Source organism: Macadamia integrifolia, chromosome 6 (genome assembly GCF_013358625.1).
Source record: "Macadamia integrifolia cultivar HAES 741 chromosome 6, SCU_Mint_v3, whole genome shotgun sequence".
NCBI classification, from domain to species: Eukaryota; Viridiplantae; Streptophyta; class Magnoliopsida; order Proteales; family Proteaceae; genus Macadamia; species Macadamia integrifolia.
Genome location: NC_056562.1, coordinates 15,800,690 through 15,823,598, shown reverse-complemented (window position 1 = coordinate 15,823,598; position 22,909 = coordinate 15,800,690). Strand labels below are relative to the sequence as shown.

Sequence of the window (22,909 nt, the reverse complement as noted above, 5' to 3'; positions counted from 1 at the left end):
CCGATAGGGCCTTGAAAGTAAGCCCATTCAGGCCCAAACGAGCTGGATGACCCAGATCTGAACTATTGACTTGAGCCCAGGTTCAATTAAACCAGAAAACTGATTCAAACCATGAACTCACAGGACTAGAACAGGCCCTTGTCTTCATGCTGGCAATCTCTATCAACTCTCCCTGGCTTGAAGAAACTTGACCTCGACTTTTGTCAAGTCGAGGGATTAACTTCACATGATGTACATCCAACTTCAGCCCAGAATAAAACTTTAGCAGGATGGATATTAAGAATGTAATCTTCAAGTCGGAGCTCTCTCTTCTAAGAATTGTGGTGGAATCACAAACTTGATGTGCTCAATTTCCTGATCAGCATCAAATGTGATTAATTTGTCAGTGGAGTCCTCCGCAATTGTATCTTCAACTTATCCATAGTCTCTGAATCATACTGTAGTACTATGCTCCTTGGTTTCTTCATCATCATACTCTTCTTCGGTTTCAGCCAATGGAATTCATAGCATATAGCATTAACCCCTTGGTTTCTTTTCCATCCTCATAGCTCACATCATCGTCGGCATCAGGTGGATGAGGTTCACAAAACTTCGTTGCGGGATTTTCTTCTATTGTAGCCACTATAGGGTTACCTTTCGGCTTCATAGGACAAAATTTAGCAATATGCCCAAACTTGTTGCACCTTGTGTTGTTGCCACTAGCCATAGGTGTTTTACCCTTGTTATTCGCAACTGCAGAGGTACCAGCTCAACCTGTGGGATTATCCATACCACACACCAACTGGGGGTGTTCTACTGTATTCCCTGACTTGAGAGCCAACTCGCTTAACTGGGGGCTTTAGTAATTATTCTGCTTGTAACAATTTCTGGAAGTAGTCTACATCAACCACACCAATTTCCTTTATAATCTACTGCCGTAATCCCAATTGAAATCAAGACACAAGCTGGACATCATCCTTTTCGATCTTCGTCCGTGAATAAGTGAGTCAAAAACTGTTCCATACATTTAGCTACAGAGATGCACCTTGCCGAAGGGAATTTAGCTGGTCATGTGGTCGGGCTCAAAAAGTCTGAAGGGAGGTACTTGCTCTTCAACTCTTTTTTCATATCATTCCATGTGGTAGGTGCTGTACCATGTACTTATAACATCCATTCTTGAATATTCCACCACTTCCTTGCTTCCTCGGCTCTGTCAATTCATACCATTCAAAATAATAATCCAAAGAGGTTAGCCAGTCCTAGTGCACTTGTGGGTCGAGTTTTGCATTGCATTCCTTCACCTTTAGGAGGATTAAAGTATTGGTATCGGCCACTATATCAGTCGGCTAAATTTAAGAGACGTATCGGAGTGTATCGTATCTTATCGGAGATAAGCTAAGATATGCTAAATATCAAGGGTTAAAGTATCATATCGGTCGACTAAATTTAAGATACGTATCGGAGCGTATCGTATTAGTATCGGAGATACTTTAAACCCAAGGATTTAAGTATCGGTATCGGTCGGCCAAAATTAAGATATGTATCGTAGGGTATCGTATCGTCTCTGAGATACGCATATAAATGGATAGGAAACACTTTTTTATACACTTTTGCATAAAAAATGTTAAAAAAAGCTATATATAACATGTATTATGGTTAAAAACTAAATTGAGAGTATCGCACTAAGAATCCAAGGTTTGTAGTTGTCCCATAAATGTAAAATCCTTGTTCCCAACCTTGATTTCCACTTTAGTTAGAGAGGAAAAATGGTTGGCAATAACTTTGGAACAAAAACCTCTCGAAAAATCGTGTTTTTTTTCTTGAAAAATGACCCGTCTTGGCCATTATATGACCGTAGCGCACTGTATCGTACTGTATCGGTCGATACGTACCGAAACATACATTTCACATCGATTTTAATTTTGTAGAGTATCGGTACGTATCGGTGCGTATCGGTATGTATCGTAGGATACATATTAATACAAAAGTATTTAAATAATTGATACAGATATGTATTGGCTGAGACGGTACGATACGTACCTATACTTTAAACCATGCAGAAAACCAGTTAGCAGAATAATGATTAAAGCAGTAGAATTAGTATTGATGTAGGGGGGTTCCTAGGTGACTAGGCTTCCTACAAGATTAACTAACTAGGTGGGGGTAAACTCAAAGGACTTGGGTAGGACAGGACAAAGGAAGCTCAACAAACACGATTTAACATGAAAAATAAAGTGAGGCTAATGATCAAAGTAATAAAGAGCAATAATAATCTAGGAAGAGAAGCACATGAACTCACTCAAGTATCAAGGGAGAACATGGGGTAGAGAACATTGCAGCAAGCAAAATTGGGTTATAACACTAGCCTATCAAGCACCAAAGGTAGATAAAAGTCCCATATTATATGCTCTAAGATTAGTCATACTACTATTAGTAATAAGAAAATCAGCAATACTTAAGGTAAAACAGTGATGCAAGTAAAGGTTAAACAATGTCTAAAGGGGGGGTGGGTTTTAATGGAAGTAATGGAGTAAATAATGAGGGAATAATGGGGGAATGGGAGGGTTCATTCTATACTTACCTGCTGCCCAGATCTAAGAACAAAAGAAGACAACCCAGACTTTGAAGACGGTGTCCAATAACAGTCCGATTATTGAAAGGAGTTCAGCAGCAGCCCAGTTTTGAAGTAAAGAACAGCAGCACCCAGTATTGAAGAAAAAGTTCAGCAGCAATCCAGCATCAAAGGGGAGATCAGCAGCAACAGTTCAACATTAAGGGGGCAAAACAGCAGCAGCAGTTCAGCATCAAAAGGGTAATAGCAGCAGCAGCAGATGTTATTAGCTGGCAGCAGTAGACACTAAACAGAAACAGCAACAGTAAACGGTAGCAGCAGGAAAATTGAAAGAGAGAGGGGGAGGCGAGAGAAGAGAGGACCGAGAGAGAGGAAAGGAGAAAGGCGAGAAAGAGAATGAGGGAAAGACGAGACTGAGAGAGAGAGAGAATCGTGAGAGGGGTGGGGGTTTGCTCATTGGCTTTTTTTTCAATTCTAATTCATTAATTCCTAATGGCCAATGGCCTTACACTTTTAATAGAATAAAACTTCTAAAAATAAAAAGATACTTGGAAACTTAGTTATTTGAAATAATAAACTACCTAATAGAAAGAAGTCCTAGTTTCTAATTATTTAAAACAAATCAAATAATATCAAAATTAAAGCAAAGTAAAGTAAGATTTGGTGGGGTCCACAAGATTTATTGAATGGGGAAGCAAGGGGGGTCGAACCCAGCTCTGGGAAGGCTGGTTCGACTCCTCTTTTTCATCCTTTCTTCTTCCTGGTTTCTTCTAATCCTCCAACCACAAAGATGGGACTGGTTGGGTCTTCTTCTTTTTATTGTACACTTTGATGTTTCCATCAAGTATGTTCTTACTACCTTGTTACTACCTTGGTATAGCCACCTAGGATCAAGGATTAAAGTATCGGTATCGGTCACCGTATCAGTCGATCAAAATTAAGATATGTATCGGAGGGTATCGTATCGTATCGGAGATACGCTATGATACGCTAAAGATACGCACATAAATGGATAGGGAACACATTTTTATACACTTTTGCATTAAAAAAAGTTAAAAAAAACTATATATAACATGTAGAATGCATAAATACTTAAGTAGAAGGTATCTTATTGATTGCATAGTTGTCATGGCGTCAAATCAATCCAAGGCGGTGGAGGGATGGCTAATTGATTTGGCGATGAATCGCCCGTTATGGCGTTGCCATGGCGGTCAAATCGCCCATATGTCATTTTTTATTTTCCCTATTTTCTAAAGTTATTTAGTATACTACTTTTTTATTTCCTCTAGTTTCTAAAGTTATTTAGCATGCTACAAGCCTACAATATATATATATCCTATAACATATAAAACCAACATTAAGCAACATCAAATTATCAAAAATCAATATAGCATTATCAAAATCACCGTGCATTTTATAAAAAATTGACCGCCTAGTGAGTCACTCGTGACCTGGCATCCATGGCGGTGGCATGGTGACGCCTATCAGCCAATTGCGACCGCCATTTGTGAGTCACGTCAATCGTAGCACTGGCATGAACTTTTTCTGCCAGGACACCAAATTGCCGCCTTGGCAACACCTGGGCGACGCCATGACAACTATGATTGATAGACAAATATATTGAGTTGAAAATGTTCAAAATGATGAGGTTTCTTACAGTTTTTTCTTTCCTTATTGTCATTGCCATTGCCACTGTGATGAGTGCCATAAAGAGTGTCGTGGTGGTTCAAATCCTCGGCTAGGACGTTCTTCAATAGGAGCAACTAAGATGATGTTCTGCACTTGTCGAATATAGGCACAATATTTATCCCAGTCGAAATATTTATGGTAGTGGGTCTCCCATTCATTGTAGAATCTTCTGTACTGCTCAGGAGTGGCCAATGTTGGTCCTGCATAAGTCTCATATCCATAGCTTGAAGAAGCACCTGAAGATACATGGTGTCCATGTCCAGATGAGGAACCAGCGTGATCTAAACTTCTGTACTGCTCTAGATTGGCAAATGATTGTCCTGCATAAGTCCCATATCCATAGCCTGAAGATGCATCTGAAGATACATGGTGTCCATGTCCAGATGAGGAACTAGCGGGATCTGAACTAATGCTCATTGACTCCATGCTACTCATCACTGCATCAGTAGCACTCGGATTGTGGGATCGCCTACGCCTCCGACTATAAGACTTCGGTTGTGTGCGAGCACCATGATGACTATCTTGGGTTGCATGTGTAAATGCAGCCTCCTCTGTGAAATGTACTGGTACATAAGTTTGGCCACCACCACTACCACCACTACCACCACCACCACCACCACCACCACCACCACCACCATCGTCATCATCATCATCATCATCATCAGCAGCAGCAGCAGCATCCTTGTCTTGATCATCATCATCACTATCTGGTTGAGTTACACTATATGTAGCACCTGATCTCGTCCTCCTAATATCGCCATCATTGGAGTTATCATCATCCTCTTGCATAGTTGATGGTGCTTGGGTTTCATCATCAACAATATTTTTAAAATCTTCATTTATATCTCTAATGAGGTCCTCTATAATGGGATCAGGTGTGGTTTCTCGTCGATCTTCAGATAATTTGTCCAACATTCAAACATTTTCAGTCTCCTCAATCCATCCCCTAACTGGATCTTCCTCGTCGAGTATGTGGGTGATGTCAATTGGGTTGACATCAATATCATCCCTTGATTTCTCCAATTCTAAATATTCCATCTTCAATTTCATGTTGTAAGGCACATACATTAGCTTCTCCAGCTTCTCATAACTCAAACGATTCCGAGGTTTGGTGTGTATCAATCCAAACGTACTCCAATTACATTCGTAGCCACTTGAGGATGCCGTGTATGATAATATTTTCATTGGGATTGGCCTCAAGTTTGGAGCACTCCGGCTATAGTTCATCCACCAATCAGCTGTACAAAGATAATTGCAACATTAGGAGTTTGAAATAAATTTGAAATACAAGGATAGTTGATTAAGCCTAAATTACCAGGGCGTTGTGTTCCTCTAGCACGGATAGCTAAATGATCAGCAAACCTATGAGTGGCCTCCCAAAAGTACTTCACCTATACATGTATTAACATATTAATATGCCACTCAATGTATTAAATATTAATCAATGATTCAATATGTAAGTTTAGTAAGCTACTAACCTCTTCAACTGCATCTTTGGCTGAATCAATATTAGGAGCTAACTTATTGATAACATCCTTCAAAGATTCCATCAAATCTTTCCTAAACCTTAAATTTTTCTTGTAGTGCAGATCCGGATTCAAATAATAGGCTGCACATTGACATTGTTACATATTACTTATTGTTAACGATTAAGTATATTAAATTACTAATAAAGTCACTTATAAATTTAATTGAGAAAATACCTGCCCGATGAAGGTCTTGAACCAAATTATTTTCCCATCGACAATTAATAATATTCAAAAATGCCTTAAATGACTTTGGGTTCTCTTCTATCTTTTGTTTGACAACTTCCATACAATGCATTATATTTCCCATCGTCTGTGCCTTATCACCATCAACTACTTTAAGTATGACAAATAGTGGTTGCATAATCTTAGTAAATTGGTATATCTTTTCCCAAAACTGTGTTGAGGTGATTAGGTCTTGAATAGCTTTTCCACTTACAGTGGTTGCATATCTACTACTAAACCACTCATTAGAGGTGAATGACTTAACTATCCCTTCATTCCGTTTTTAATACAATCAAGTGCAATATAATTTATTGTAAACCTTGTTGCTGTGGGCCTCACCAAGTCACCTTTTGTGTACTTTCTCATCAATGCCAACACCCAGCTGTGATTGTAGATGAAGTTGGTGATCATCTTGGCATCGGAAACCAATGTGTGCACTTTGTTTATTTCACCAATGTCCTTGAACATCAAATCAATACAATGGGCTGCACAAGGTGTCCAGTATAGGGTGAGATATTTCACCATAAGTAAAGTACCAGCCTTTTTGAAATTGGAGGCATTATCAGTCACAACCTGGACAACATTATCTAGCCCAACTTCCTGAACAATTTCATCCATTAATTTAAACAAATACATTGAGTCCTTGATATCTGAGGATGCTTTGAAAGACTTATGAAATATTGTTTTCCCATCACAATATATCAGAAAATTGATGATGGACATCCTCGTCGGTCCACTCCACCCATCACACATGATGGCTACTCCATATTCAGGCCACTTGTATTTAAACTCTTCAATGTATTCATCCACCTCTTCACAATAGCATCTACGTATGGCCCTGCAATTTTATGGGGTGTGGGTGGCTTCACATTTTTCCCACATGTCTGAATTTCCTTGACCATAGCCTTGAAGTACGGATCTTTAGCTTTGTGAGGTGGAATCATAGAACTGTGGAACCACCTAGAGATTGCTTTCCCAATTTTCTTACTCAATGTTTTTGGTTGGAAAGCCTCTTCAATCCTTTGTTGCCCTTCATCATGATGTTTGTATGGTGCATCTCTCATATCTCTAATTTCTGGGTCTCCTTTTCCCCTTACCTCTACCACTGGAGGCAAATTTGTCAAACATGATCCCTTCACAGTGCCTCCAATATCTACACTTGGATGACTTCCAAAGCTAGAACCTTGTTCATAAATCATCAGGCCACCACGCCTAGGTCTACAGATTGACTTCTTCTCAGCTGTTCTGCTATCTATTGTTTTTCTTTTGCTTCCTCCCTTGAAAAATGCATCGCTCGTGCAAGTTGTTGATCTTCATCCTCTGCTTCCATATCGGATCCTTCATAATCCTCATGATCCCTTAGATTCTCAACCAATCTATCATCCTCTTCAACAACTTTTTTTGCTTTATCTCTAATTCCCGTTAAGTGCTTCCTCATTGCTTTGCTTATTTCATCTGGGCACTTGATACATTTGGCAACATTAGAAAATCCTCCAGCCAAATGTTGTTTATGTCTGGTAATTCCACCTCCTAGGTGGATAGTATCACAATAATTGCATTTTGTACACAACCTATTGCCTTGTACTTTCTCGGCTGTAGTCCATCCAATATCCTTAGATCGTTCTTTAGGCGCCATCTTCCTACAAAGATACATAATGAAACTTAATATGCATATTTATTGATTTAGTATTTAGTAAATAATAGCATTTTTTTAGAAACTAAAATGAGATGCATCTAAAGAAAAAAAAAAAAGAATTTTTTGTATTTTTCCAAATTTACATAAACTTGAAATGCACAATTTTTTTTGGAAAAAAATGTGCATCTAATTTCACATCATGGTCATTGGCCAAGTAAGTTATAATTTTTTTTTAAACTAAAATGAACTGAATTTTCTAAAAAATTGTATTTTTTTAGTATTTTTCTTAATTTTTAATTAATTTAAAAAAAAAATACAAACTATTTAGAAAAATTAAATATTTTTATAGAAGTTGTAGATTAATTGTTTTTAAAGAACATATAAAAAATCAACATAGTGTGGACCAATATATTTGAGTAGATCTAAGAAAAAAAAATTTGAAACCCTCATTTTTTTGGGGAAAAAATGTGGGTTTCATCTGAAATCATGTATTTAGTAATTATAAGTTATGACATTATTTTTAAGAGTTGAATGAACTAAATTTTCTAAAAAAAAAAAATTGTATATCTTTTTTTAATTAATTTTGGAATAAAAAAATTTTAAAAATACATTTTTTTGATAAAAATCAAAATTTTCCATAGGAAGTTGTAGAACACTTGTTTTTACATAACATAAAAAAATCTAAACATTTTTAACCATTAAGCATGAGTAGATCTAAGAAATTTGAAAAAAATTGAAACCCTCATTTTCTTTTGAAAAAAGTGTGTGAATCCTTATAAATCCAATGATTTCATGTAATAATGATGCACAAAATTTGATTCTAAGTATGATGAACGTTAGATTTGTAAAAAAACTTGAAAATCTAAGGTTAAAGTTGAAAAAAGTGAGTAAAGATTCAAGAACTTACTATTCATGACTTTCAAGTTCAAGGTTCTTCTTGGACTATGCTTTTCTCCTTGCTTGAACCATTCACTTCCACAATGTTTCCTTCAATCTACCATTGGAGTCTCCAAAAAAGTGTGAATCAAAGGGGAAGAAGAAGAGAAATGTAGAAAATTGTTGGTAAATGGTAAGAGAGTTTGAAGTGTTTGTTTCAAACAAAAAATGCACATTCCACACTTAAGTAGCCGTATCGTACCGTATCGGTACGTATCGGTGCGATACAGTACGATATGTACCTATACTCACAAGAATTTTTATATTTTTCAAAAGTTCGTATCGTGGAGTATCGTACGTATCGGACTGATACGGTACGGCACGATACGATACTACCGATTCACCGATGCACACAGAGGGTCCAAAAATTCCCTGTAGCGTGTCGGTATGTATCGTGTCAATGCCTACCGATACCGATATGTATCGGCCGATACGGCACGATACACACCAATACTTAAAACGCTACCTGGGATCCTACCGAATCACCACTGCTGTATCACCATAGAACCAAAGGGCTGAACCTATGATTCATTACTCAAAATCGTCTTGGATTGTGAGGCCCTTGCATGCTTATATAATGTTGCCGACTTGCCGTAAACTTAACCCAAAATAGAAAATAGAAAGGACTAGAAATTAGACACTAGACCCCATTCTCGTCTACCTAGATGTTACTCATGATATCAGCCAATTAAAACAACCTTTTTTTTTCCTCCTCTTCCCCTTGGGTTTGTTCCCCTTCTCTTGGCTGGTCCCTCTTCTCCCCTTGTATAATTTTTCTTCTCTCGGTAATGAATTATTTAATCATCCAAAACAAAAGGCCCTTTTACAATAAATTTTCCTAAAGTAAGGTTCGTATAACTCACTGGGGCCTTGAAATTAAGCCCATCCAGGTCCAAATGAGCTGGGTGACCCAGATCTGAACCAAAACTTGAAACTAGAAATCTGGTTCAAACCATTAACCATGACTAGAACAGGTCCTGTTCTATATGGAATATAGAAATTATCGATTTTGTTAGTGGTGAAATGTGAACACCATGTCCTCACCTCCGCCAACCTGGATTCCTTTAGTGGTACAATGAAAGATGCCATTACAACACCACCTCCCAAGACAGGGCACAAAATTCTTACCACAATATATGTTCTATGGCTTCTGCGAAATGTTTCCATGAAATACTTGAACTTTTGATTGGTAAAATCAGAATTAATTACAGTGATATGCCATGCTTTAAATTTGTAATTGGAATTTTTATATTGCAGGTCTGATTGATGAGATTTGTACCATCTTTTTAAGGTTGTGGCACTTGAAGTGGGAGATTTTGCTACAGTTCGGTCCATTCTTGATGGTATTTCTGGCCTTTGTCACTTTTGTCCTTTGGAATGGAAGTGTAGTCCTTGGTACTATCAACTGAAATCTCCCATTCCTTCTCTGTTCATTGACTATGAAGAATTTTTCTTACATTGCATTGCTCATGATATTGCAGGTGCGAAAGAAGCTCATGCCGTCTCCCCACATTTTGCACAGATAATGTATTTTGGTCTGGTTACTGCTCTGGCCATGGCTCCTTTGCATCTCACTCTAGGCCGAGCTACAGCCCTGTGGAGGGCATTCTGGAGAATGAGACCCATGAGTTTCATTAAAGGGCTTGTGGTTCTTTTGGCTGGGTTTCTTGCTGTACGTTTTTTCAGGTACTAGAGTTGAATTTTTACAAGGTCTGTTAGTGCAAATATGATTTCCCCTCAAGCTCTGTTGGACATAGAATGGCCGGAAGAAGTTCTCATTGAAAATAAACATATTCATGCCCCAAAACTGAGTGAGATAATTTCTTCAATGAATAATTTTATGTTCTTTACCAGCCATGTTACATCCAACGAAACAGAATTTTAAAAGTAATCCATGTTTTATGTTATTTGTGGAAAATGTGGTGGGGTTTGGGTTGGGACATGTTGGTTTGGATCTTCTACAGTCCTAATACTCTGTATGCCTTTTTCTTCCTCCGTTGTTACACTTTTTTTTCCCCTTGGGAGATTAGCTGAATGGTCTCTAGCACAAAGCATGCGATCTCATTTCTCCTTTTCAAACTGTCTTTCATCTTTCTTTTTTTCCCCGGTATGTGGGAGATTTTTTTTGTTTTTTTGGGGGGAGGTTAATACTTGCACTCAATTAATTTTCCCTTGCAGCATAGCACACCCATATCTCCTTGCTGACAACCGGCATTACACTTTTTATCTCTGGCGGAAGTTTATTAGAGCTCATTGGTCAATGAAGTACATTCTGGTTCCTTTTTATGCTTACTCATGGCTTTCTATCTGCAGTAACTTGGGTCAGTAATGAATCTCTTGGCATTCAATTTGTCTTAGTTTACCTAATGACGCTAAAGAAATTGTTTCTGTTCTCTTATGGCAGGAAAGGTTCAAAAGAATATTTGGATCTTGATATTTTTCTGCGCCTCTGCAGCAGTTCTCATCCCTGCTCCATTGATTGAGTTCAGATATTATACCGTACCATACCTTTTTCTGATTCTTCATTCTCAGATGGAGGATGACAAAATTTGGTTTTTTATGGGGACCCTTTACGTAGTTGTCAATACCTTCACAATGCTGATGTTTTTGTTTCGGCCTTTCCATTGGGACCATGAACCTGGGATCCAGAGATTTATATGGTAGCTAGTTACAAAGTAAACGTGATGCCGAGAGAAAGGAATGGAAGACAGCAGAAAGAAAGGCTAGACAAGCTGCTGAGCAAGAAGCAAAGATGCCTGGGGAGAAAGAAATTGTGAACTAGTTGCTCAGGAGCAAACCATCAATGGGCGTGATTCAAGTTGTATTGTCAGAGTAACCATGTATTTGATATGTTACATGTGACGAGCCAAAATGGATAGTTTTTTACATTTTTTAACTTCCTTGATTTGTGTGGAAGTGACTTGTCAGTAAGAACTACAAATTCTTTAAATTTTATTTTTGTATTGTTTTTTTTGTTATTTCAAGAGGGAAAAAAATATTCTATAAGACAATTGTTGGACTGGCTATCATGTATGGGACGAAATGCTCGGCAGTTAAGAAGTGTCATGTAGATATGCTATGTGTAGTAAAGCTGAGGATGATGAGATGGATGTATGGCAAAAGTGGGAGGGATAAAGTAAAGGATGACCATATTAGAGCTGATTTAGGAGTTGTTTGGAATTCATGATAAGTCCCGAGAAAACTGTTAAAACTGTTGAGGTGGTATGATCACATCCAACAGAGGCCTGAGGATGCAATAGTAAGAAGTGAGCTGATTCAGATTGAAGGAGATTAAAAGGTAGTCTTGAAATGATCATGGGAGTAGTGAGGAAAGACATGCATAATTTAGGTCTTGTCCCAAATATAATCTTGAATAAATTTGATTAGAGTGCCATCTAAGTTAGATTTTGCTGATTTTTTATGTTGTGTTCCTTTTTATTTCTACTTTATCTTTCTTTTTGATTGGATCCATGTAGTCTACTTGATTTAATTGGGATAAGGTTTTATTGTTGTTATTTCAGAAAATACTTTACTTGTTCTTCAATTCTGAGTTGGACAATATTGTTGTTTCCATGGCCAAGGGTTTTTTTATTGGTGCTACCATAGATCATTAGGGTGAGCCAGGCGGCAATGGGTTGGGTTTCGAACGAGCCTGAACACATAGGTTAAGTATGTTCTTATCCTCGCACACAATCACAAGTCATGGTTCTAAAATATGATATATTTAGGAAGACAAGAGAAGTGGAGCAGAGACAGATTTTCAATTGTAGCCTTGTTGCTCCTCTGACCTTGATTAATATATGATACTGCACTAAGGGAATACATGAACATGACTGATGCTATTTATTCCATTTAGTGCTCATCCATTACTTCAATACTCATTAGAGCTTAGGGACCAGCTCAAAATGTTAATGGTGGAATTCTTCATATAAAGAATATCAGCAAAGAACACTTCTTGATCGTGTGGTCCCTGTGCCCAGACACTAAGGGTCGAAACAAAATGATGTCCCCACACTTTTCAAATACAGAAACCCCACCCCTTGTTGATGCTTATATGCACCTTCTCATTGGCCCCACATCAGTGCAAAAAGGGCTGCACAAGTAGGGAGCGTTTCTTTTCTCCAAAGAATATATTGTGGAGCTATAGGTTTTGACTGCAAAACTATGTACAAACTTATGCTTTTAGTTAATGATATTGTTTCTCTTATCAAAAATAAATAAATAAATAAATAAAAATAAAAAAATGAAATGTTACTTGATAGGGAGTTCCATATGGGGTGCACAAAATTACCTTCCCATCCCCTCTGAAATCGTACATCCCATGAGTATTCCCTACACTGGTGCAAGGGCCACGAGACCAGACAACGATCTCTTTCCTAAATGTAAAATAGAGAGAAAGAACCTTGCCCGTCAGGCATTCCTTAAGCCCAGAAACAGATGGGTGTGAAAAGACCCAGCTGCCCTTGTGCACTGGGTAGTTTCAGCTGAGCTTCACCAGGTTTTCTAACTCTTTGGATTATTTCTCTCAACTTTGACAGCCCAAATCAGAAATGCAAGCCCAAGAGAAGTACATAAGCATTCAAGTTAAGGGCCCATGTTTACTTGATTAACGTTTCTTGGATTTCAAATTTCTAGTTTGTGGCCATGGGGCTCTCCATTCGCGTTGATAGATAAAAACTTAAGAAGGAATTGTCTAGAGTCTAGACACTTGAGTGTCTGTCGGTTGCGTTCGCGCCATGTTCCGTTCTCTTTCCGCTCAGGTCTCACCTCCTTTAGTCATTTGGCTTCTTATCCGGAGAGATAGACACTATTAAGGGGAATATCACATTACTACTGTCAGAGTTTGTGGTTGTCGATTATTGCACGATCGTTCTGGGTTCACTAATCAATTATCGATTTCCTGATTTCAATCATCCGAAGACTACAAAAAGGTTAGTTGATCGACCCTCTTTTTTTTTTGAACGATTGGAACCATGCAGTACAGAGTAAAATATAGGGGGCAGGGTTTTAGTTTAGCCATTTGATGGCTTTTGGGCGTGATAGCTGAAGTGTCTCTTTTTTTCTGTTGATAAAATTCATTTTTTTCGTGAAGTTTTAACGAAGTTTGATGTGTTTATCTAGTAAATTTAGTTCATTGGTGAACCGCATGACAGAAGTTTGAGTTTTGGTCCGAGAGAGTGAAATGGTTGTCTCGCTGTTCTCTGTTTTCAGTTTGTTGTAGGGTTAATCTATATTACATGGGCAAGATGCCACTTCACAGGGCCTATGTAGCTTTGTCCGGTGGCAGGATGATTTGGCGAATCTGACCAGATAAAAAGGGCAACGTCTGGATTGGCTGTTTGTCAAATTTCAGAATATAACTCTATCAAATGCCCTCCCATGTATGTCCATGCACCCTTCCATTGTCCTCAGTTATACATATTTTTAAAGCTTTATTTTACCACTTTGCCCAATCCAATTGAGTTGAAGCTTGACAAGTGGGTGAGCAACCTTGGGATCTACACGTCCAAAAATTTTAGGCTCCATCTGACATGCCACATAGCAGTTTTCTGGGCCGACCAGATATACTTCACTCGATATTATATGACAGACTGACGGTTTATGTCTGTCATATATAAGCTTATGCACATAATAGTTTTTGGTTTTGGTTTTTGTTTCTTTTTTTTTTTTTTTTTTTTTTTTTTTTTTTTTTTTTTTTAAATAACAGTGAGAAGGTTGTCTATAGGATCTCCCTCATGCAGGTCACTAAACAAATACATAGCAGTCCTTAAATATTTACAAGGATGGAGAGAGTTTTCCATTCTAATTTTTGTTATATTTGGTAACTTTTAGGATTTAAAGAACTGAATGATGCAAGAGTGTAGGAGTCATTATTAGAGATGGGTGCTAATTTTGCAACTAGTATGTAATTTACATTCTCTTCACCATTGTCAATTGAAATAAGTTACCTTAGTCTTAGTGTCCAGCTGTTTTTCTTGGATCCATTTAGCGACCCCACTAAGTTGGGATAAGGCTGCATTTTTGTTTTTATTATAGTCTTACTATCCAGCTATATGATTTGTTTCAATTATATTGAGAAGCATAAAACAATAGCTTGATCTTTGCTTCTTTTTTTTCGAATGAAAAAGTGCTTCTCCCATATGGATTCTTCACAATGAGAAGCATAGGTTTCTACACTGTTTTACTCTTGCAACTCTAATGTCCTTTGAATAATTTTCTCTCATTGTCATTAGCTTTTTCTCTAAGGAAACTACCTGTTTAATATATGGGATTTCTTATTTTATTGCTGCAGGCATCCAACTGTATCCTCACAGCTCATTCCACTGTCCAAGTTTCTTGGGATAGGACAAGACGGTATCAGCCGCACATGCATTAGACATCCCCCCCACTAGTGGGGAAGACAAAGGACGACAACCATGGCCTCAAGGTCCTCCACACTGCCTCCTGTCCCCATCCCTAATTCATATCGTAATGTTAGTAAACCTTACCGTCTCCAAAACTGTTCCTATTCAAACTCTACAATAGCAAATCTTCCTACCAAAATAGAAGAGAAACAACGATCTCCTGTCATCAGTGAAAACTCTCAATCTCTTCTTCAAATAGAGATATCCTCAAAGTCTAAACCTAAGACCCCCACAATTCGATCCCGTCTCAGCCAATTATGCCAAGAAGGACAACCTGAGGTTGCTCGCCGCCTCTTTGACACCATTCCTTGCCCCACCACTGTGCTTTGGAACACGATCATTATTGGGTTCATCTGCAATGGCATGCACAATGAAGCTCTTCGATTTTATGTCCGAATGAGGACCTGTACCACCATACGATCTGATTCCTATACTTATTCTTCCGTGCTTAAAGCTTGCGCTGAAAGTCAACAATTGAAATTTGGAAAAGCTGTACATTGTCAGATTCTTCGTTCTCATACAAATCCAAGTAGAATTGTTAGTAATTCTCTTCTGAACATGTACTCAAATTGTTTGAGCCCATCCTTTGAAATCCAAGAGGATAGAAATGGCAGTGGAGTTTTCAAATTTCCTCAATCTGATGTAGTACAGAAATTGTTTGATGGTATGCGTAAGAGAAGTGCAGTAGCATGGAATACTATAATTGCATGGTATGTCAAAACTGGACGATTTGTTGAAGCCTTGAAGCAATTTAGGCAGATGATACATATGGGAATAAAATTAACAGTTGTTAGTTTCATCAATGTCTTTCCAGCAGTGGCAAGTATCAGAGATCAGAAGAACTCTGGTGTCCTGTATGGTTTGCTTCTCAAAATGGGTAGTGAGTATGTTAGTGATCTTTTTGCTGCAAGTTCAGCAATTTTCATGTATTCAGAACTTGGAGACATGGTTTCTGCAAGGCAGGTTTTTGATTTGTGTACAGAGAGAAATATAGAAGTTTGGAACACCATGATAAGTGGGTATGTGCAAAATGATCACCCCGCTGAAGGTCTCAATCTTTTCATTAAAGTCTTAGATTTGGATAAGATTATTCCTGATAATGTAACTTTCCTCACTGCTTTGACAGCTACTTCGCAGTTGCAGCAACTGGACTTCGGGCGACAGCTTCATGCTTATGTGATAAAAAATTTAATGGCATCAAATGTTGTTATCTCGAATGCCCTAATTTCTATGTATTCCAGGTGTGATCTGGTTGAGGCTGCATTCATGGTTTTTGATAAAATGCCGGAAAGGGATCTTGTCTCTTGGAATACCATGGTTTCTGCTTTTGTACAGAATGGATTGGATGACGAAGGATTGATGCTTGTGTATGAGATGCAGAAACAGGGATTCGTGATTGATTCCATAACTGCCACAGCTTTGCTTTCGGCTGCATCAAATCTCAGAAACCAGAAAATTGGAAAAGAGACCCATGCTTATCTCTTCAGACATTGGATTCAATTTGAGGGAATGGACAGTTATCTTATAGACATGTATACGAAGGCTGGTTTGATCGATGCTGCAGAAAAGCTTTTTGAGAAGAATTGTGTTCGTGATAGAGATCAAGTCACGTGGAATGCCATGATCTCTGGGTACAGCCAAAATGGGCAGATTGAACAAGCTTTAATTGTGTTCCGGCAGATGCTCCAGCAACAGCAGTTACCTAATGCTGTTACACTTGCATCTATCCTTCCAGCCTGCAGTCCAGTTGGAGGAATTGGTTTTGGGAAGCAGCTCCATGGGTTTGCATTTCGCCACACCCTGGACCAAAATGTCTTTGTTGGTACATCGCTAATAGACATGTACTCAAAGTGTGGTGAAATCAGTTATGCTGAAAGAGTTTTCACTAGACTACCTGAGATAAATTCTGTCACATACACCACTATGATCTCAGGCTATGGCCAGCATGGACTGGGTGAAAGAGCTCTGTCCTTGTTTCAGTCGATGCCACTCTCTGGCATGAAACCTGATGCCGTCGCTTTTGTTGCTGTCTTGTCAGCTTGCAGTTATTCTGGATTGGTTGATGAAGGCCTCCAAATATTTGAATCAATGGAAGATGAATATATGATTGCCCGCAAACCTGAGCACTATTGCTGTGTTGTGGACATGTTAGGAAGGGCTGGGAGGGTCATGGAAGCCTATGAACTAGTTAATGAACTGGGTGATGAGGCTAATGTAGTGGGGCTTTGGGGTTCACTTCTTGGTGCTTGTAGGATACACAAAAAGTATGAATTGGGGAAAGTGGTTTCTGAGAGGTTGCTTGAGATGGAGAAAGGAAATGGCATGGCTGGCTACCATGTTCTGTTGTCAAATATTTATGCTGAAGAGAGAAAGTGGGACAATGTTGAAAGTGTGAGGAAGGAAATGAGAGAGAGGGGTTTGAGGAAAGAGGCGGGTTGTAGTTGGATTGAGATTAGTGGTGTTGTGAATTGCTTCACATCTAGGGATCAAAAGCATCCTCAGTGTGATTTAATTTACGCAAAGTTGGAAGAATTGTCTATGGAGATAAAGGTGGCTGGTTATAGGCCTTGTCTCAGTAGTGAGTATGAAGAATGAACCAAGGCATAGAGCACAGTGTTTGACAGCACATGATTCTCTGTTTCTTGTATGTGCAGTGTTTGCACTGTATCTTATTTTCTGTTCCAAATACTTAAATGGAGATAGGATATGCTAAACATCTCTGTAGCCCCCGTTGCTTCCATTAAAAAAATATATTTGAAAATTGTCTTGACATTCAGATTGTCAGTTGCAAAATCTGAATATGACATTTTCTAATTACCTCCAAATGGCCAAAAGCCCATTCCGCCACACCCTTGCTCTCTTTGTCCTCTCCACCCAAACCCTTACCTTGGCTGATGGCCCTCAGTGACATTATCCTTGGTTCTTCCACTCTCTGAATCGTTTCATCAGCAACAAATTGACTCTGCTCTGGTGAGTCTCTCTCTCTCTCTCTTAGCATCTTTTTATTTATCTCAAATGTCATGTTTTTTTTTACCTTCTATATTCTTTCTTTTTCTTTTCATTTATATAAATGTTTGGTAGTTTAGGGTTTTTTTTATTATTATTATTATTATTTGTTTGCTTTTGGTCATCATTTTCATTTCCAGAAGAACAAGTGTTTTTCCTTTGGTTTAGTTGATTTTGAAGTGGTTGATTCTTTCTAACTTTTCTTCCTGCACATATATATCTATGGTGGGCAATGAAAGGATATACAGGATTGGTTCCTACATTCTTTACTAATATGATTCTTTTGAATTTCTGAAGGTAGTCCTATACTCTCTGCTTTCTTCTTGTTTGATTTCTGGTAATCACAGGTGTACTGTAGTGTAAATGTTGAGATAGTCAAGAGCCTCCCATAGTTTTGACTATTTATTTTGTACAGTGATCTATTTACATTTTTTGGAGGTGACCCAATATGAGAAAATGAATGTGTCAAAATGACCTCCAAAGCACTATTGATGATCTTTAGGTACATTCCAGCTTCTTCCATAGAGGGAGAGAAAATAGGTAAAAGCTCATTCCCCAAGATTCACCTTTAGATAAATATCGATAACATACATGGAAACTAATGGTATCCTTGAATTGATTGAATGGGCAGTGCACTTGTATACCACCTGAAGAGGAAGGCCTGACTGATGGTTTTTATGCATTAGTCTGGCACATTTGCGGTTGATGCTTTGATTATCTTCATTGTTCTTGTAAGTAAGAACATGATGTTTTTCTTCCCTTAGTCTGTCAGTTTCATTTTTTTTTTACCCAGGACAATCCATTGCTGGAGCCCAATTACCAAAAGTAATGAAAACAGACTAAGAATTTTTATCATACAATGGTGTCTAAAAAACTGGTTTGGTTGTGCTGGCAGAAGGGGAAAATAATGATACAAGGAAGGTAAGGTTTTTTCCCAAAAAAAAGAAATAGTTAAGACATTGAATTGACCTACTTGATGCTTTGAATATCTCCATTATTCTTCTAAATAGGAGAGTGAGATTTTTGACAGAATGTAGGTTTGGTGTTTGTGGGAATGAGCAGTGAAGAACTGTTGGCAAAAATTTTAATTGGAAGAATCAACTTTTGGGGCTATTGAGAAATTTGAAGTTGATGTTATTAGTATATAGAAACAAAAACTATGGTCTCAAAATCAAAGAAGTTGTGGTTTTAGGCTGAATTCAGGAAAGGGCTGAAGGTATTGAAGATTGGAGGTATATTAGTGGTGCAGCTAGAGAGATTCAAATCTCTTTGGAAATTGTTGGTTCTCTCTCTCTCTTTTTCTTTCCTCTAATTTATGTTTTTGGGTCTTTTGTTTCTCCTTCAGATCCTTTCTTTGAGTTGAGAGGCTGTTCTTCTCTTAAAACTAATTTGATGGTATTTTATAATAGTTTTGGAATCCACTTATTTTTATTGGGGTCCATTTTTTGGTAGAGTCTAATATGCTTATATGAAAGTAGTTCTACTTTTTGTTAAGGGTTTATTGTTGTTTTGGCCTCTAAGTTATTTGGTTCATGTGCCATGTTAAATAATGAATTTTTTGACTTATAAATTATAGGCCTTTATTATGATTGACTCTAAAGTTTATAGGAAAATATTTGTATTAGATATCAAAGCCATTTGGGCTTAAAGATCATACTTGTATACAATTTCTTATATCTAATGCATCATGGATAAGATAACATATTTCATGTGTTTCTGTTATCATGAATAAATGCTATGAAGTTCCATATTTGGCATGTTGTTATTATAGGAAATTGTCATATTTATTTATTTTTATTTATGACAATGACTAGAAGTACAAAACTGTTATATTAAGAATGTACTTACTTTGATAATTGTTAAATTATGGTGTTGTCATATTGACTATTAGGGTTTACAATGGGTTGCTTTTGTGGGCTTATGTTGGATTTTTTTTTTAATTAAATACTGAAATAGCCCGTCTTGTTGTTTGTACCCAAATCTAAACCCACGGGCATTTGTTAGCAATCCAAGTCTATAGATTTTCATAATTTCAGTGATTACGCTTCCACGGACAATTCCTGAGTTTGTAAGCTTTTCTTAGCATTGTACTTGTGGAATCAAGGTTTGCTCTGTTTCTTTACTTTCTTGTTAACATTGACAAGTTGGAGTACTTCCTGTATAGAAGCTGTCATATTATAATAGAGTAATCTTGTTTGAAGAAAAAAAAAGCTCTAATCTCTTTGTATCCAATGTAGATTGCTTGAATTGAGTGAGGGAAGTGATTTGTTGCCAAGTTTTCTGTAAGCCAAAAGACCCAATGGTTTTTCCTCCTTCTTGGGTATAATGGCATAGTTCCAACCTTTTTCTTATTATCTGGAACAACAAAAAATATATTTAGTTCTCAAAACGATTGGATAATTGCAGTTTTGATAGAAATGATGACATGACATATACCAGCTATACATCCAAAAGGAAAAAAAGTGGAAAGTAAAATACATCAGTGAAAAAGAAAGAAACCCAGCTGGGAGAGATGCCATTTCTATCTACCTTGACAAATAATTGTTTCGAAACCAAAGACCACTCAATTAGAGAGTGGCTAATGCCAGCAAATATTCTGGGAGAACTCTAGGATTGTTCTCAAAAACCCTTCATGTCCTCTCCTTCCAAAGTCCCAAAATCATTGCTTATGATATAATGTACTTCCTTTGTTCACACAGGAACTGAAAAGATGTTGAATTGCTTGAAGTGGAACTCTTGTCTTAGCTTTGTATTTTATCTCATGGGCACTTTATTTAATTGTTTACATTAAAGGATATTAAGCCCTGTAGACATTTAAAATTCCTCATGTTTAACTAATAAATCTCTAATTTACATGCAAGTCTTCATCTTAGTTTATGTTTTTAGTGAAAATGGCTAATTAGAAAGTTTCAGCATACCTACACCTTTTTGTTTACAGAGAAATGAGTGGAGAAATTGACACTTTGCTAAACTTGGTGGAGCCTGAATTTGGCTTTAAGCCTGTTGTATATTCTAGTTTTTTTGGCGGCAAGCAAGTGGATGGTCTTGTTTGGATCCATGTAGCCGACTCCATTAAGTTGGGATTAAGGCTGAGATTGTTGTTGCAAGTGGATGGTCTTGTTATTGCTATCGAAAATCTTCTAAAGGTACAAATGACACTGAATTGGCTGCTGCTATCGATGCAATGGCTGCAGCTGCACACTCTTTAATAATTTCTATTGGGATCTTTCATGGGAGATTGCAGATTGAGGAGGCCACCGAGATTAGACTTGAAGAAGACCAACGGGTTCGTTTGACCCCCTCCCCTTTTCTACACACACACACATCTATATGTAGGTTCTCATTCTCCTTTTTGGTTCTTGTGAAAATCTGAGGTCTGGATACCCAGACCAATATTCTACAGGTTTGGGTTGCCCATAATATGATACTTTTCCTACGATAAGAGATTAGGTGGGAGAAAATTCAGCATAAGTGACTGTAAAAGTGTATTATAAATCATTTAGTTGGACTCAAGAAATGTTTTAATTTGGTTTTAAAACGTTCTAAAGAGCAGCACTTAGATCAGATTGTGAAGTCCTTTTTTTTTTGTGAAAATATAATCTCTCAGGTTGGACCTACTAAAATATAGATTATGATCTTGTCAAGACATGATCACATCTTCTGGGTGCCACAGACCTGTGCCCCTAACCAGACTTTTTTTTTTTTTAGATAATATTGTGAATGTATGCGTCAACATTCATTTGTTTTTTTTTTTTTTTTTTTTTCTATGGAAAGAGAAAATGAGAATTAACTAAGCATAGAGTCAATCATGTAACCTGATATAATGTCACACCCCGCCTCCTCTAGGCCAAGGTATGCAGCACTGGATACCCATATCTAGTCAGCCTAACCCTCCAGGATCACAGATACAGTACCCCAATCCGTAAATGCCCCAAAATCACAACTAAAATCAAAGTACACGTATAAGATTTGTAAACTTTACTCTACTACTAGTGATTCACTAAATGATAATTATCATATACCAAAATTTATTTGAATTCTGATCTTAGGTATTACGAGATTATAAATAATACATAAGGATAAATAACTAACAATATGGAAGTGATGTCCATCAGCACGGTGTCTTGCGGACACAAGCTTTACCATTGCCACAGAAGTCCTAAGTCTACCTTTGCACTGGTTCCACCATCTAAAAAGGTTACAACAATGGGGTGAGCTTCCACGAAGCCCAGTGATGGGTACACACACACCCATGCATCCACAACAATCAATAAAATAGAAACAAGTATAAATGCTCACCCACAACAATATTAACGCAGTTAGATGAATGAAATGACATGATCTGGTTTTAGCAAACAATTTCTAAGTCCAATGAGGTATAAGTGCTATTGCAACATAGGTGTTATCCCCAGTCATGAATGTACATTATCAGTCCCCAAGGATACAAACTAGTTGCGGGTTAGGAGCATGCCGATTCTAAAACCATATCGTTACCCGACAAACCCCTATTAATAATCCTCCCATAATACTACTACATCGAATTCAACATCGCATATAAGGTATACCCATCACTGAATCAAACATCGCGTGAGGGTCTGTCACGAAGCTGGCATCTGCGCCCTCAGTCATAGGAAATCGTCCCCAACCACGGACCGTCGGACGAGAGAATTAACCAATACGTAAACCCCTATTGGCAAGGGTTGTAGCACCAGGGTGGTTATCCCAGCCCAATACATTCTAATATGCCACAACACATTTCAATCATACTCACACACACACCCACCCTGGGCATGCAGTGCTGCCGGCACCAACCATTGGCCACCCTGCACCCCAGTCACACACATACACACTCACACTCACCCTGAGCATGCAGTGTTGTCGGCACCAACCTTTGGCCACCCTGCACCCCAGTCTCACACACACACACACACACACA

At 37.9% G+C, this 22,909-nt stretch overlaps 2 protein-coding genes across 7 annotated transcripts; both read left to right on the top strand.

The window, feature by feature from the left end:
* Positions 1-9,706: 9,706 nt before the first annotated feature.
* LOC122082087 (dol-P-Glc:Glc(2)Man(9)GlcNAc(2)-PP-Dol alpha-1,2-glucosyltransferase-like) lies at positions 9,707-11,574 on the top strand. Its single transcript, XM_042649579.1, has 5 exons — positions 9,707-9,752; positions 9,821-9,958; positions 10,045-10,249; positions 10,742-10,884; positions 10,968-11,574. The coding sequence occupies exons 1-5, from the start codon at positions 9,707-9,709 to the stop codon at positions 11,225-11,227; spliced, it is 792 nt and encodes a 263-aa protein (XP_042505513.1). The 3' UTR covers positions 11,228-11,574.
* Positions 11,575-13,248: 1,674 nt separating this feature from the next.
* On the top strand, positions 13,249-21,511 carry LOC122082550 (pentatricopeptide repeat-containing protein At3g22150, chloroplastic). Of its 6 annotated transcripts, none has more exons than XM_042650195.1 (5): positions 13,249-13,494; positions 14,856-17,937; positions 18,476-18,513; positions 18,605-18,704; positions 20,912-21,511. In XM_042650195.1, the coding sequence occupies exon 2, from the start codon at positions 14,980-14,982 to the stop codon at positions 17,560-17,562; it is 2,583 nt and encodes an 860-aa protein (XP_042506129.1). In that variant the 5' UTR covers positions 13,249-13,494; positions 14,856-14,979; the 3' UTR covers positions 17,563-17,937; positions 18,476-18,513; positions 18,605-18,704; positions 20,912-21,511. The 6 variants fall into 6 exon arrangements, with proteins under 6 accessions (XP_042506129.1, XP_042506126.1, XP_042506125.1 ...); XM_042650192.1 differs by having other exon boundaries at positions 18,389-18,513; XM_042650191.1 differs by having other exon boundaries at positions 14,856-18,270; positions 18,389-18,513.
* The last annotated feature ends 1,398 nt before the right edge of the window (positions 21,512-22,909 follow it).